Below are 16,464 nucleotides of genomic sequence, written 5' to 3'. Positions count from 1 at the left end.
TCTCATAGTGAGAGCAGCATGGAGAATCATGCTCAAGTCCTTTTTGGGGCCATAGTTACTACTGGAAAGTAGGCAGTGTTTGAGTGTAACTGAGATTCTCTTCCACTGTACTGATCACTGCTCTTCAGCACCTCCACCGTAGCCAGGACTTAGTCCAATTCAGAGTGACAAATGGAGGGGTGGTAACTCGAGGTCAGCCCTTGCCAAAGGCAGCTATACATTTTCCGTGGCCTGTCTCAAACCCCAAAGATTTTGTCCATTGCAGCATCCTAAAGGCCGGTGTGCAGTAGCAGAAGGAAAAATACTGGTTTCTGTTCTGGTATTGGCACTGTGCTGGTGTCAGCTGAAATGATCTGTGGCACCTTTCTCATTATCACCAGAAAATTTACTTGTAAGTTTTCCTTCAGGTCTCTTGTAGGGACTAATCTGCATAGAAGGCAGCAGCCTGTTACTGGTCCTGGCTTTGGACTTGCACAAATGTTAGAAATCTCGGTGCTCTTACCAATTCTAGTTTCCAACTTGCATGATAACCATGGGGAAACGTAAGGCCTTCGGTTAAACTGTGTTTATAGGAATTAAGTGATATCCATATAAGTCCTAAGTGGCAATGAACATTGTTTTCCTACATTGTAATTTATTCTTGCATTCCCACCTTCTGTAACTGTCTCTCACCACGTTTTTAAATTTATACACAAGTCTAAAGAAGAAAACAGATCCTGGGAACAAATACACAATTCGTCTGAAGGACAAGGACATGAACTCCACTTTCTATGTTTTTCTGGGTCTGTAGCTGCAAGGAAAATGGCCTAGCTGGTTTCAGTAATTAAGTCTAATATCATTGCAGGCTACCACAGACTTGTATGGCAACTGCACCCTGCGTCACTCAGGAACGTCTGCAGCTGCCCCTGAAGCAGCCGGAGTGTTCGCCTTGGCCCTGGAGGCTAAGTATGCTGTTAAGAAATTCCTTGTGAGCTCTGGAGAGGAGGGGGCCTGGGGTTTGTTTAACATTGTTCATCATGTAAGCTGGTTGTGGCACAGCTGCTAGAACGAGCAGCTGACAAGCTGCCTGAAACAGCAGAGACGCGGCTGGTAACTTACAGATGGAGCTACAGCCTTGCCAGAGCCATACACCAGGCCGCGTACGTTCTGGCTGACTTCCCTCTGCCCGCCCGCTACATCCACAGCTTCCAGGGGTTTGTTTGAGGGACAGGTTATGTCGTTTCTCCACATGTCCAGTGGGGAACGCCCAACTTACAAAAATGTAAGAACGAACCTATGGGAGTTCATCTTGTCCCACTTGCTGTCTGCAATGACAGATGCCACGGGGCAACAATACCAAGCAGGGACTGAGAGTGATCTTTCACCAAGCAGCTTTGGCAATCAGTTGTTTGGAGAGGGAGCAGTCAGCCTATCCCATTTTAACAGCCGCAAGCAGATTTATCCTTCTTGAATTTGTCCAATTCTTTTTCAAATTGTCTGTGTATTTGGCACCTGTATCATCCAGTGGCAATCAATTCTACAGTAATAATATTTTTTGGCAGCAGTGAGGAATGCTTCCTTTGTTGTTTCTTACCCCATTGCTGGCAATTTGCTTTTGTGCTACATAATTGCTGTGTTATGTGAGAGAATAAATGTCCATTGTCTGTTTACCTTCTCCATGCTGTTCATGACATTGGAGACCTCTTATTCATCATCTTTTTTAATGATGAGGAAAAGGTTTTCTTACAATAACCTACACCATCTTTTTACTTTGTGTTAAGTCGTTTTATGAAGTGAGACAACATTTGCTCAGCTATACAGCTTCAGTTGCTGTAATCTTGGCACAAACTGAACACTGTGTACATAGGTTTCTTCAGCTTTATATAGAAGAATGAGACAAGGTTTATACTGTTAGCAGAGCAATTGTGCTCAGAGAATGACTTGGACTAAGTCTCATTTTTCAGGTTTTATTCACACCAAACAAACATGCCAGATGTTCAACTTTGGATGATCAATCCTTCTACTATCGAATTTATTCAGTGGGACAGCCACAGTGTAATAGATTAATATGGCCATAAAAATAAGTCTTCAGACTTAATGAATTTCCTGACCACTGCATGTTTAACCTGGACTACAACCCTAGTACCTCAGTGATGATCACTCCTCTTCTTTTGGGCTGTTCTTGAAGACCTTAATTAATCTTGCCAAACAAGCAGAAATCACGAGTAAAAATTGGCCTAACTTACAGTCTGCATTTGGTTTTCTAGCCTTTGCTGAGAAGACAGAAAAGAAAAAGATGAAGAACTGTCAGTGTCTCCTCTCTCCTTCCAGCCTGACTCTATTACTGCTCTGCTGTGTTGTGCAGGGTTACCCTGGATGAGTTGAAGGGATGGCTAACAATTTCCCTCTTCCTGCAATGTTTCCCAGCTCATGTATATCTGACTGTTTCTAAAAACTAGCTAATCTGTGAAACGGAAAGTACAGTTTTAAGACACATAGCAACTCTTAAAGGGTTTCAGTAAGAATGATGCAAGTGATCTCTGGTTTTCAGCTACCTTGTGTCACCTCAAAGAAGTGAAAGTAATTGGCTGTTCTGGTGTACGTTCAGCATGCACACATGCTTATTACTTGGTGCACAGAAAGCTGAAAAACTGATCCTTTGGGGTTGATGGTTTGAATCAGACACATTGTAATGTTGAAAGAGTTCATCATAAAACAACTGGAATAGCTTTAGTTATGTAGAATTAGAATGTCAGTGCTAAAGCTTCCAGAATAATAACTTGTAAGTGCCCTTCCTGTCATCATAATCACTGCAAATCTAGGAAGACAAGAGCTGATGATGAAGGATGATCATGGAATCTAGACAAACGTTACGTTACTGCCTCCATCCTTGCTAGTATATCACTGGTGACGAGCCTCCATCATACCTCGCAGTGCAAACCTGCACCCCCCACAGCCCATAACCCATATTCACAGTCTGCTGAAATTAGCAAGACCTTGTCGTTATAGCTTGCCACCTTCATCCATCTGATCAGAGCTTCTCTGGGTGACCCTTGGAAGGTCCATGGGAAAAGCAGCAGGAGCAGGCAAGGAAAAGAGGGCAAGATCTAAGAGGAAGGTTAGACTAAATTGTGTCATCATCCTTTTCTTTTTGTATTATTTTTATCATCTCGTATAATATTCCTCCCATTTTATTAGCTTAAAAATCACATGGTAGATATTTAACATGTAGTTGAAAGCAGTTGCTGTCAGAAATGACTTTGTAGTTTTGGGGAAGTGCTACACAATTAAAACCTATTCCTCTGCCCACTGAAATCATCAGAAGCTTGTTACTGATATGTATATAGATACAATTTATGTGTGACTCACAGAAGCAAATTTTACCAAAGGGCCTACTCAAACACACTGCGTTTCTTTAATATCTGTGGGAACTGTATCATGTTACTCTTCCACAGCTTGGATCTGACATGGAGAGACATGCAGCATCTGACAGTCCTCACCTCCAAAAGGAACCAGCTCCACGATGAAGTTCATCAGTGGCGCAGAAATGGCGTTGGGCTGGAATTCAACCACTTGTTTGGCTACGGTGTCCTAGATGCAGGAGCGATGGTTAAGATGGCAAAAGACTGGAAGACCGTTCCCGAGCGATTCCACTGTGTTGGGGGGTCAATACAGGAGCCTGAGTAAGTGTATGGTCTGGTATTTGTGGTTTGTCTCTTGCCAGCACTGAAGAGACCGCAGGCAGGCAAATATCTTGACAAAGAACAAGATAATCAGAGAAACATAATGAACATTTTATTCTAAGAAAGCTTAACATTATCAGTAGCATTCCAGATATTTCAGTAAGCTGATAAAATGAACGACATGATCTTTCAATTCCTGGTTTGCTGGAGGAAAACTGAGCGCATAGGACAGCTGATCTTTAGTGTCACTGCGAGTGCCAGTAGCGCTAATAGCAGCATCCATTTCTCCTAAGTACTTACAGGTGTGTTTACGCCACAGTTTGTGTGAATAAACAGCCTGTGCAAGAGGGAAAACCCAAGAAGCTGGCACCATAAATTACATAAACTGCTGCCACATGAAATATCTGTCAGCCAGGTCATATCTCCTTGTGACCGATTCCAGCAGACAGTTTTATCTGCAGAAGACTGAAACAGTCATCTACAGGTAGCAGTGATTCAGTTTCAACATTACCTCATTTAACCGTGTTTGGTTTATGTTCTTCAAATCACTAATTGCAGGCTAGGTAGTCAAATTATTTTCTGATTACCTTTGTGTGCTGAAGTGAATGAGTCAACAAGTGAATGAATTAATACTAATTAACTACAACAGCTATAGTTCAATTTAATTGTTTGAAATACTAACCTAATAATGGCCAATTTATGTCTTTAACATTTGAAATTTGACGTTTCGGTGCCATTTTTGAAAGCATCATTATTCTATTGGAAAAAGAAATCAAATCAAAATGCTGCCCTAGTAGGTAGCTCAGCCAGGCAAAGACTTAAGTTTGCCCCCAACCTCCAGATGGGTTTGCATTTGCAGGATCCAAGGTTCTACAGCTGAGATCTGAGTTTTAATTTACCTGGCCTATGTATGCTTATAGGTAGGAAACAAATGAGAGGGTGCCGAAGCTAAATTTGAGCTATCTCTAGTTTATTCCTAATTTAAATGCAGACTGATGGTGTTTGCAAAGACAAGGCATTTCATTTATCTCGGTGTGGCCCCATTTTTTTGAAATGAATGTCCACTCTAGAGGACGAGTTTCATTATGGAGGTTTGGCTGCATGCATTAGGCAGTGTGGTTGAGGTTTGCTGGGAATAGACTGAACCAGAGCTGGGCAATAAGTAGTACTACAGTCAGCCTGCCTTCGCTTTTCTGTCCCATTTCCACTGTTGAATGGAGTGTCGGATAGAAAAGGTCATGGGATGTTCCAAAGAGTTGCTTTCCCTGGGTGATGGAAGGGCATTTCCTCTGTCCCAAAGACCTGGCGCTGTCGTAAGGCCCTCCTAGAGCTGTGACTGCCCCAAAAACTTGAGTTGAGCAGTACACAGGGTTGTATTGGTGTCTTTTGAGAGCAGCGCCCAGAACAGCACAGACATCAGTGAGGATGAGATTTTAAAAGCATACAACAGCAGAGAAGTTATTCCAACCAAGTCAGTCTCTGCTGAAACCTCCTGATACTGCAATAAAGGCTTAGCATGAGGTCGGTATGGGTGCCCCCTATATGTGATGTATCTGTACGTTAATGGTGCTGCTATAGTATTTATGTCCACCCATGCAAACGTCTCTGACAGCAGGTAATAAACATCATGATTTGCAAGTTTATATCTTTTGAACTGCACCGTAAATAAAACTGTTGAAGTTTTAATGCCTCCAGAGATATTCTGGAAATGAAAACTCCATTTCTGCCATAAACAATTGATCTATTTTTTCAGTTTGGTCTTGCTGCAGCAACATTTACTGTAAGTATTCTGTATGTATTTATATAGCTAAATATATTTGGATATATAAATGTATATTTTCCCTATATATTTGGGTAGATGAATAGTGGCACAGAGGTGTGTGCCACAGCAGCACTGTTGATTGGCAGAAGCAGGGCAGGAAATTACCTACAGCCTGGAACATGCAGAGTGGTGGAGGAATCAGTACTGAAAGTGCAGCATGTCTCTTCTGCCTGGAGAAATGCTTGTTAGCAATGGGAACTTTCCCTGAGAAGGGATTTTTGTTGGGTCAGCAAAAAGAAAAAGAAAAAAAAAGGACAAATCTTATGATTGTGGCTGGCCCAAGGAAATACAAAGATGATTAAATCAGTGATAGCTCATTAGCTGTGGAACAGAGGCACAGGAGCGAGCTTCTGGAAGGCAGTTAGCTCCCCCTACTCATCTCTGAAGCTGGGTCCTACGCTCCAAGTGAAGGCAAACACACATGGTGCAACTGGGCAGCGGTACCCCGAGGGTGGAAAACCTGTCTTCTCTTCTGCTCCTTTTGTGGCAGGCTCACCCACCCCCTCGTTCTTTGAGTTTCTTTTGGGAAATTCACCTTGCCTAGAGTAATTATTCTAGTGAAGCAGAGAGCACTGTATTCTAGTTAATAGAAAGGGGCAAATGGAGCAAGCCTTTTCTCACATGTTTCAGTGAGCTAACTTTGCACTGCAGCCCTCATAAAGATGGAGAGAAGCTGTCAGGCTGTCTGCAAAGCACATGGAGTGGTAACACTGCGCGTTCTCCTATTTCTTTGATATTTTGGTGTTGATAGATAGAAAAGAGTCGCACTGTGGGGTCCTCCTTCATTCGCTGCAGGAGATACAAAGCACTTATCACAGTTCTCAGAATGAAGCATTGTTTAACAACGCGCTGTCCCTTGTGTTGTCCCTTGTGTGAGATAGCTGTGAGATGATGCCAATTCAGATTGTTTTGAGGATGCTGCTTCCCATGCAGAGAAATTTCAAGCATATGGCAACTGTGAGATTACATCCTTCACCTCTGGCTGGCATATAGTGCATTTTTCTTGTGCTGCAGGACACAAAATGTATCTTGAGGGTATTGTACTGGTGTGTTCAGATACTTTAGCTATACAATATTTACGTTAAACCAGCTTCTGCAGCAGGGCATCCTTAAATTCAGAACACCACCTTTTTTTTTTTTTTCAGTTTAAGGTAAGTGTTTACATGCCTTGAGGATCTGGGCATGAATGTCTTTTTATACTGCAAGTATTCCCAAGGAGCCTATATTCTATGAAAGGGGGGGGGCTGAGACATGCCTGAGCTAATTAGCGATGCACTGAGCAATACATGGAGCTCGCCTCAGGGAGAACAGAATTCCTGGAAATTAGGCTTGAATGAAACACTTTCACTGCTCTCTTAAGACTGCACTATTTCAGTAGCAAGGGGAAAGGTTGGATTTATACTGAAATTTCTTTTGAAAAGAAGGCATTCCACTAACAGTGTTCGGCCAGCGTCCCTTAAAAGGGGACACCCTTTTAAAAAGTGACACTCCTCCTCATTTTACTGCAAAACCTATGTCACGGAGACGCCATAAGCACCGGGAGCGTTAGTAAAGTGTGACTGGAGTATTTGGAGTATGTGGGCCAGGCACCAGCATCCTCAGGGCTGCCCGGGGCCCTGAGCAGAGCTGCCCAGCGCACAGTGGCTGCTGGGGTCCGCTGCAAGAGCTGGGAAGGCGCCGGAGCAACATGCTCTCCCCCAGCATGCTCTCGCCTCTTCTGGCAGCGCTGGAGGTGTGCTGGGGCGATGCTGCTGTCTGCCCGGCATGTGGGGAGCCCAGAGCACAAGCCAGGGTAATGTTGGTCCTTTCTGTGTGGCACTCGCCCTGCTGACAGCTGCAGCTGAGACCATTCATTCAGTCCCAGCTGCGACTCCACAGAGCGGGCGGGAGGCAGCCTGATGCTCCTGCTAGGGAGCTGCCAGGCCTTGTATCCTCTGTGCCTGCAGCTTGCCAGCAAAAGAGCTCAGTGCGTTGATGCCTTCCACTGGGTGACAAGTCCTTGCAAAATAAATGCTGCAGGACTGAGCCTATGTTCCATCTGTGGATCTGGTATGTTTTTTGGTACAACTCGTATGTCCACCCTCACATGGACAATGGTCCTTCACTTACAAGTTCACCTTCCTCAGGACTGACTTATAACAACCAGGAGATTTATGACTCAAGGTTTGGCACTCTGGGAGCTCAGGAAACAAGTGTGACTTTTTTCCTGTGTGTTCCTGTACGGGAGCAGTTCAAGGACAGCAATCTTCATGGAAAAAAATATTTTCCAAATGAGCTGAAAGTGGGGTCCAACCTTTGTGTCTGTTTCCAAATCACAGCAAGGATCCAGACTTGAATATGCCTGCACTGAAATTCCATGCAACTAGCTCCTGCGACTCCAAAGTCATCTTCTGCCGTCTTTTAGGGTGACTGACACAACCACCCGTGGCTCGTTAACTGACTATACACTTAATTGTGCAATTACCCAATATAGCAGTGATCGGTAGAGGCAGCTATTAAATATATGCTAGCATTTCTCAAATAGCAGTATATGCTTCTTAATTGTATTCTTTCTCTCACTGTGTAGGTGTACATTTCATAACGTATTTTCAAACTACAGTTTTAATACCATTTTTTAAAAAGAGAATATTTTCTTTCTGGCTAAGTTTGCAGCTATTATTTCCTTGCCTTTCCATCTGTGAGGCACCAAAACACATTGGTTTTAGAATAAGTCATGTCATGCTGCATATATCCTTTTCATTTGCTTAATTATCTTTTGACCTGCAGAAAGATACCACCAAGTGGCAAGCTGCTCCTCACACTTACAACTGATGCTTGTGAGGGGAAGGAGAATTTTGTCCGTTACCTTGAACACGTCCAAGCAGTTATAACTGTGAATTCAACTAGGCGAGGAGACCTCAACATCAACATGACCTCGCCGATGGGAACAAAATCCATTCTACTGAGCCGGCGTCCCAGGGATGACGACTCCAAGGTGGGTTTTGACAAATGGCCTTTCATGACCACACACACTTGGGGAGAAGACCCCAGAGGCACATGGGTCCTAGAGATTGGGTTTGTCGGCGGTGAGCCACAGCGGGGCGTGCTGAAGGAGTGGACACTGATGCTGCATGGGACCCAGAGTGCACCATATATAGACCAAATAGTAAAAGATTATCAGTCCAAACTGGCCATGTCTAAGAAGGAAGAGCTGGAAGAAGAATTAGATGAAGCAGTGGAGAGAAGCCTGAAGAGTATACTGAGCAAGAACTAGTCTGTTCTGCATGATGGTGTCTTTCATTTCCCAGAGCCCTCTATTCACCTTTCTACTATCCAAACCTCTGTGTTAGACATATTACAATGATCGTCTCTGTAGCCAAATTATCACATTTTCTTGATTTTAAAGTCTTATATCTTGTCAATAATTATTTTAATTACCACTGAAGCAATCCTTTTTTTACTCTAAACCACAAATATATTGTCCCCCACCAAATACTATGTACAGTTTGTGACTGTAAATGATTTTTCTTTTGTGTCATACAAATAGGTAATACCTGCAAACACGTTTATGGCTTTTCCCTTCATATTTTTGTGATACATGTTGTTTGTATTAAAAAAAAAAAAAGAGTGAATTTTAACATTGGCAGTTGGTGATAATGGGTGCATTAAAAAAATTATTGTGAGTGAGGGAATCACAAAGAGTTTAGTTGGCTGGAGAGGTCTTTGAATGTCTAACAGCTCCTTTTGCATCATGGACTTCAGTGGGACCTTCCCCACTGGGTTCAACCAAAGTAGCACTAGACCCTATAAAAAGAAATAATCCACAGATGAAGAAAAATTACCCATCCAATTTGCAGAAACTAATTCTTCTCAGAGCATTCTTTAGTATATACACCTACACAACGTACACACTAGCACTTCAGCTGCGGAATGGTTCAACGAGCATGCAATAAGGAAGGTCAGGTGATGCTGAAGCCAGGTGACAAGAAGTGCATTGCAAACAGGGTCAGGGCATTCTAGAAGCACAAATTTCAAGTTTTTTGTTGTTCTTGTTGTTGTTGTTTAGTTTACTTTTGGCTTTTGTTTTTAATGTTGGCAATTTAAATCAATATACCATCTCTTACAGCAGCATAAGCACATAGGGAATGAGCTGCAAGATTTCTGGCAACCTGTGTGCAAAAGTTTATCTGCTCACCTTGATACTGAAAGCTCTGTTCTACAGCATAGTGGAATATGAGGCTGAGTCAGCATTTCCAATCACAGACCCCTGTTTTCTGGGGTTTACAACCTGGCTGTCAGTAAATTGCTGTGGGAGAATTTGTAGTATGCAGCTTCAGTCCCAGGGCAATTTTTTAATCATATTTCACTAAAAAAAAAAGGAAAAAAAAGTTATTTTTGTGTTATACAAATATATTTAAGGCGAAAAATATGCCTACATTATTTACATGTAATGCAAAGTTGGCCTTCTTGGGAAATAAAATGTAGTGTGTTTGGGAAGATTTGTCAGTAATCATTGCCCTTTGGCATTTAAAGAGTCAGTCCCACTTTCACTTCTCATATGTGAGTAAATTCAGTCTCTCCTGCCCATGGAGTCTGCTCTGGCTATTGCCACAAGACATAACGTTCCCTCAAGGGGGATGCCTCATGCTAACAACCACTACATGTTCTCAGGTGTGAGATCCCAAATTGAACCTTTGAATAATAAAGGGTCTTGATTTTGCAAATGCTTAGGCACTCACAGTAAAATCAGAGGACCTACTCAAATACTAATTTTAAGCAGGTGCTTAAGATGTTTGAGGATCCAAGATCTACTTTTTAGCAGTGACTGGTTTCAGAGTTTTATTATGTATTTTTAATATACAGAGTATTCATCTAAAGTGTTTTAATAAGCGTTTTCCTGGGTAATCAGGTGCATAGTGGTAGAAACGTATTCAGTAAGTAAATATTTATCTAACAAATCAAAAATGCAACCCAAAGGTTATATGGTGCATACATTTCATTGAAGAATGTATAATTTATTCTGTTATTTCAAGTGAATATCCATCTTTTATCCTTTCACAAGGCCTGTTCTTTCCTTTACAAATCCAAATGCAAATAAATAACTCAACCTACTTGAAGTCTATGTGAATTACGTTGTACGCCCAAGACAAGCAGTCTCACACCGTTCACAGGTTCTTTGTTACACGCAGCAGTCCGTTAAGACAATCAAGTCACATTTGGATAAAACAGATTTCAGCAGGAGAAGAATCAGGCACTGTGTAATTTTTATTTTAGAAGTGCTCTTAGTATTTGTTCAAACACATTATAGTGTCAGTTGCGTTCAACGTGGTGATTTAAAAATTACCCCAAGGATGAGATGGGCCTACTTCAAACCATGAACTGGAGTTTATGAGGCATAGCCCCAAACTCTGTGAAGTTAAATGGGGGGGACAGGTTTGTTGGTGGGTGTTTGGAAGCGAAGGGACTGCACTGACTTCAGTAGGTTTTCAGAGAAGGCACAGAATTCTCAGAAAGAGCACCATATACATAGCAGAGGGAAGAATTTACCATATATATCTATTTATGCATACTCCTGTATGTCCAAATGCATAGAACACTCCTGTGGTACCTCTCCCCCCACCCCCCCCCACCCCCCCCCATTACATACAATATGTATATTCAGGGTATGTTACATATATTTGCTTACAAATATCTACAGAATTACATATGGTATGTAATGTCTAATACATACACACACTGTTACTTTTTCTGTTTATGTGTTCAAAGAAACAGAGAACTGGAAGCTACTGAAGGACTTCTAAAATGTGGAAAAAGTTTTGGAATCAGAAAAGTCCATGTGAAAAATCTTAAATGAATGTGTACATTCCTTTCCATTGCATTCATGTGATTTTGCAAGGCTGTTTCATCATTAAATATCTTATATAGCAACAAAATAACTAGATGGTTGTTCATATTTTCATAATGTTGACATAGTATATTAAGTGAAAGATCACAACAATGATAAACAGAATGGTGAGTTTTGATATAAGTATATATAAAGTTAAGTGTATATACAATATAGAGATCTACTGCAAATTCTTCAGGATTTTTTCATCAGGGGATTGCTGAAAAAAATTTGTCCAGTTAGACTAAGTTTTTATGATATTGCTGATGGAAAATAAAGTTAATTTGTTAGTATTTATAATAAAGGGGAAAATGAAGCTCATGGTTTGAAACAGGTGAATATTGTTTAACTAACGCCCTGTGATGATGTTTTATAATCTGAGTAAAATAAAGAGCTGTTGTAAACTGGCAGGTCCTATCATCATTGCTTACCCATAAGTACGTGGAAGGTAAGCTGATATAAGTGGGCTGAATTCCTAACCCTCTGCTTTTTATACTTTTCATACTGATAAGGAAATTTGTGTCCTGTGTTGGAGACTTGAGAAAACAAACACACTCCTGTGAACCAGCTGATAGCAACAGGTGAAGGGTAACAGGCTTTATGTTAGCTCTGTGACGTGGTGGGGCACAGGAGAGTACGGGTACAGGCTAGGAACAGCCTTGGGCATTACTTACGTGGTTCGACCAGGCGCCAAGGGAAGCTGTGCAAGCGCATGAGGCTGTGCTGCTGCTCTCACTGGGGAAGGGGGTGGATGCTCAGGAGGACAGTGACATTTTTGCACTGTGTTTCATAAGCAATGGCAGTTCTGGCCCTGAGGAAACAACAGGACCTGCCACAGCAGTGTTCTTCTCTGCTGTTTGGAGCACTTTGAGCCACGAACAAACTGGTTTCCTTCTACCCCCCTACCTCCCAGTTACGCTTTTGGATACTTTTTAAGCACACATAATCCCATAGCACAGGGGGTGTGTGGTTTTAAAATATAATTTCTTACCCTTTCTGCAGTAATAAAAGATGGCCAGGAGTCTCCTTTTCTAGCTCTTATCATTGGGGCAGGAACGTGTCTGTCTGAACCTGTGCCTTAGCCCAGGCTTTACTGAGCAGATGCTCAGAAGTATTTCATCGTTACACTTCAGCATTTTAGTGTTTGAGAAACTGCATTTAAAGCGGTGGTTAATCCATGTATCAGGAGATTTAACAGCCCTGCCAGCACTGTCATTGCAAACAATGTGTACTAGTCTTTTTCTATATCCTTGCCATCTGTATTTCACGATGAGGATCTGCCCGTCACCTGCTGCCCTACTGGGACACTGCCATGTTTGTGTGTGGCAGGCCAGCGACTGGCTCAGCATTTAGGCCTTAGGTCTTCGTGGTCCTTGATTTCCCCTGAGGCTGCTGTCAGTGGCACACAGCACCAGCTCAGTTTGAGTCCTGCACCTCCACGTTGTTGCTGGTGCAACGCAGCGCGTAACGCCGGCAGTACCACTACGTGCCGCCCAACTCCTGTGCCGCGGAAGCCCCTTTACACTGAGCAGCTGCTGACCAGAGCTTACTGGCATCAGAAAAACCTCTGCGTGCCAGGACAGCACGGAACAGCTGGAAGTGGCAGGGGACAGTCACACCTCTGGTACCTAACTCAGGCTCTCCTGAAATACTGCTTCCTTTCCATCGACTAAAGGATTTTTTTTTATATTCTGAGCATTAAGTTCTCTGTACTGCAGTGAAATAAGATGGTTGGAGATTTACCCAGTTCTGGCTACATGCCGCATGAATCTGTTTGCATCCTGTTTTGTTACAGAATTATTAAACAGACTTCCTGTTGCTGCAGATGACTTTGTACTTGCAGTAGTCACAACCTGCTTCCAGCAGGGGTAATGCTGAGCAGCTGCTCCCAGCTCACCAGAGCGCAGCCTGTGCATGCTTTGATAAATCCCTTCTACGCAGTTATTTACAGTGCTAAGATACTCAAGAGCACCAAAACCTGTAGCAAGAAATGTCCAGCATCTATTCCCACAGCTTTTCAATAAAACATCATCCAAAAATAATCCTGACTTTAAAAAGTGACACTGTAGGGTCACCTGTCCCTGGTTCAGAAATAAGGTGCCGTTTCACCAGACAGAACAGCCACAACAGGTGCGATACTAAACCTGCACTGGAAGTTACTAAGGAGAAAATAACAATATTGAAGGAAAATCTCACTGGCTGTGAGAGACAGTCATGAAGTTCAGGCTAGCCAGCTCTTTCCTCCCCAGCTGATTGGCATAATGAGCTATAAAGGAAAACCCTAACAATGCAGCGAGCTGAAAATAAAACTTTAAGAACTCTGCTGGGGCAGGAGAAGGAAAAGTGCAGAGCCCAACCCAATAAAGCATGTCAATGGGTACTTTACTTTAATGGTTCGTTGGTTTTTTTAAACCTAAAGTCAAGCTGAGACTTAAATGATTTACTGCAGCAAAGCTTATATCATGCTCTACATGAGCATATCCGCAAGGATTTCTTTTTTTCTTCCTGAGTCAAGGATCTGTGGAGGATGTTACAGAAGTACTGCTTTGTGCTTCTCCAGGAATGGCGACGTGGGAAGGCACCACTTGTTCCCTGTGGTGCTGCAGGTGACTAGGATGCAACAGGATCACGTAGCAGAATTAAACTCTGCAAAATGCTACAGTCAAAGGAAATGCCAAACAAGGAAATACCAAAAAGCAGTCTTTTGAATTGTCTGCAGTCTGCTCAAAAGCTTGTTGGCAATCTTAAATACTTTAATTGTGCTAGTGGAAGAAAAATAATGCTTTTAGTGTATTTTATAAGGGATTTCCTTGCTTTACTTTGGTGGAACTTCAACTTTTATTCTGAGAAGATGTGCAGTAAGATCTTATTTCAAACACAGAGAGTTTCTCTTCATATCCAAAAAGAGCATTCTGCCAAGCTCACCTCTAGTTAAAGACTGTAAATGAGAGAGGTGTGGAATAGGTTACAAAACTCAGGTTTCCAGCTCCTCCTTTGGAAGGACTCCTGCATACCCAGTCAGGTAACTTTTAATAGTGGAGCCTATCGTGCAACGGTAAAGGCAACACACACCCACAGTGGGTATTTCTGTAGAAGGCAAAGCTTTTATTAAAGGAACCAGATGTTTCAAGTTAACATTTGCAGCTGTCTGAGAGAGAAGGAATCTTATGGCAGCTAGAGGAGCAGTAGGGGAATATGCACTGGCAACCTGCCCTGGATACTTTGGAAAGCCAGGCAACTCCGTAATGGTAATTAATTTCAACTTGTCCTAATCATGAAAATAAGTCACACAGAATGTGCCTACTGCTCCTTGTCCTGGAGTGTTCTCACAGTCATTACACCAAAGGCGAGCCTACATCAGACAGGATTGCCATCAAAGTCTCAATCTGGTCCATACCAAACAGCAAAACTCTCACTACTGTATCATTCGGTCAGGAAAAAAGAATACATCATTTAATAACTACGCCAGACAAGTTGACTACCGAGGGTGCATGTCACTTAAGAGCCTTTGTCACCCGTTTTCTTCTTGCTTGTCTTCTCTATCATTGTCTCCACGATCATTGCTGTTTCTTCATATGTCTGAATTCTGTCATCAGAAAACTTCTCGATGGACTCCACCACCTCCACCTTCTCATAGCTCATGGAGCCAGGCAAGCCCGCTTCCCTGAAGAGAAGGTCCTGCTTATCTTCGCGGTCATACTCCGTCTCTCGAAGGACTCCTGGCTCTGTCGGGCTTATGGGACCAGGGGAAGGAGTTGTTTCAGGCTCAGAGATGTCTGGATACTTTGTGACTTGCTCAATTTTTCCTCTTCTTTTGTCCCATTCAAACATGTCTTCTTTCTCTTCCTCTTTCAGTTTATCTTGGGGTTCAAACTCTTCCCTCCTTTCACAGACATCCCTCTTTTCTGATGGCTCAGTAGGTTCGGGCAGCTCTGGTATGGGCTCCACATCACCGCTGATTGTCACCTTCCCATTGCTGGTAGAAACTGTGATCCCTCCCCCAGCCGGAACGGAGGACAAGAAGCAAGGTTCTTCATAGCCTTCCTCCCCTGTTACCAGCACGTAACGCCCTTTAGGATGGGAATCAGTTTTAGCTTCTGGTCGCTTGTGAACTCTTATTTTCTCCCTCACAATGTTACACAATTTATCAAAGGCTTTACTTATCTGGGCTCCATCAGGTACATCCTCTGGGACTGTTTCTTTTTCAACAAGTTTTAATCCCTCCTGCCCAGGTTCACATGTGACTGAGCCTTCGTGCCTGAACTCCATCTGATCTTGGTCAAAAACTTCCAGAGTTCTTCCATACATTTTTTCAGGTGAGAGGCCATCGGTTATGTCTTTAGACATGATCTCCTTTTTCCTGAAAATTTTCTTTGTCAGCGCTTTTTGTCTGGGCTTTACACTGGCAATCTCTTGCATAGCCTGGGTGATATCTAGGGGAGATGAAAACAAAGCAAACAACAAACAGTGCTGAGCACGGATGCTGCAAACGCTAAAGCCATCCCTCACCCTCGCTGCCGTAGGTGGAGACTGAAGGCAGCAAAATGTGAGCACATCTTCCCCTAGCGCATTGGACAGCTGCTTCTTTACCCGGCCCCTCTCAGCCAAGCAGCGATTTCGCATCTGAGACAGCCCCCTCCACACACAGCGCGAGGACACGGCGACTTTGCAGCACGAAAGGCAGCGGCACAGCACGCTCCCCTGTCGCCAGGCCTGTATCAGGGTTCAGCACCAGCATGTAGAGCCTGCTGCCGCAGCTGGGCTCAGCACCGTCCTCCCAGGCATCATGGCAGCTCCCTGAGCTGGACAGCAAACCTCGTCTCCTGACACAGAGACTGAAGCCACGTGCCCAAAGTCAGAGCACCAGCCCCGCAGTGGGAGTCAGCGGGAAAAGACTGCCTGGCTTCATACAACTCCACAAGCTGCGAGGGGTTTGGGGGAGTGTGGGGAAACCCAAAAATCTTATTTAAAACCTTCCCACTGCGTGCAGAGCGGCTGGGTGAGCAGTCCAGGCCTGAAGGGAAAGGTGAGCACCAGCACCAGCTCCTCCTGTGTTCCCGAAGGCAGGCTCTGAGGGTGTCCCCTGCAGGGCCTCCGACAGCAGGGGGACGCCTCAG

General features: G+C 43.4%; 2 protein-coding genes across 6 annotated transcripts in view; one reads left to right on the top strand and one right to left on the bottom strand.

Moving 5' to 3' along the window:
* PCSK2 (proprotein convertase subtilisin/kexin type 2) overlaps positions 1–11,755 on the top strand; it is a 102,001-nt gene extending 90,246 nt beyond the window's left edge. The window contains exons 10-12 of the mRNA XM_048060992.2: positions 845–945; positions 3,435–3,662; positions 8,251–11,755. Coding sequence (XP_047916949.2) covers positions 845–945; positions 3,435–3,662; positions 8,251–8,737 — 816 coding nt within the window. The 3' untranslated portion in view covers positions 8,738–11,755. The remainder of the gene's footprint in view (positions 1–844; positions 946–3,434; positions 3,663–8,250) is intronic.
* A 2,626-nt stretch (positions 11,756–14,381) lies between these two features.
* BFSP1 (beaded filament structural protein 1) overlaps positions 14,382–16,464 on the bottom strand; it is a 46,635-nt gene continuing 44,552 nt past the window's right edge. For all 5 annotated transcript variants that reach the window (XM_048060986.2, XM_066993409.1, XM_066993408.1 and 2 more), the window contains one exon: positions 14,382–15,780. In XM_048060986.2, coding sequence (XP_047916943.2) covers positions 14,846–15,780 — 935 coding nt within the window. In that variant the 3' untranslated portion in view covers positions 14,382–14,845. The remainder of the gene's footprint in view (positions 15,781–16,464) is intronic.

Source organism: Anser cygnoides, chromosome 3 (genome assembly GCF_040182565.1).
Source record: "Anser cygnoides isolate HZ-2024a breed goose chromosome 3, Taihu_goose_T2T_genome, whole genome shotgun sequence".
In the NCBI taxonomy this organism is placed as follows: Eukaryota; Metazoa; Chordata; class Aves; order Anseriformes; family Anatidae; genus Anser; species Anser cygnoides.
Note: the sequence above shows the minus strand (reverse complement) of the source record. Positions and strands in the feature narration are given on the sequence as shown.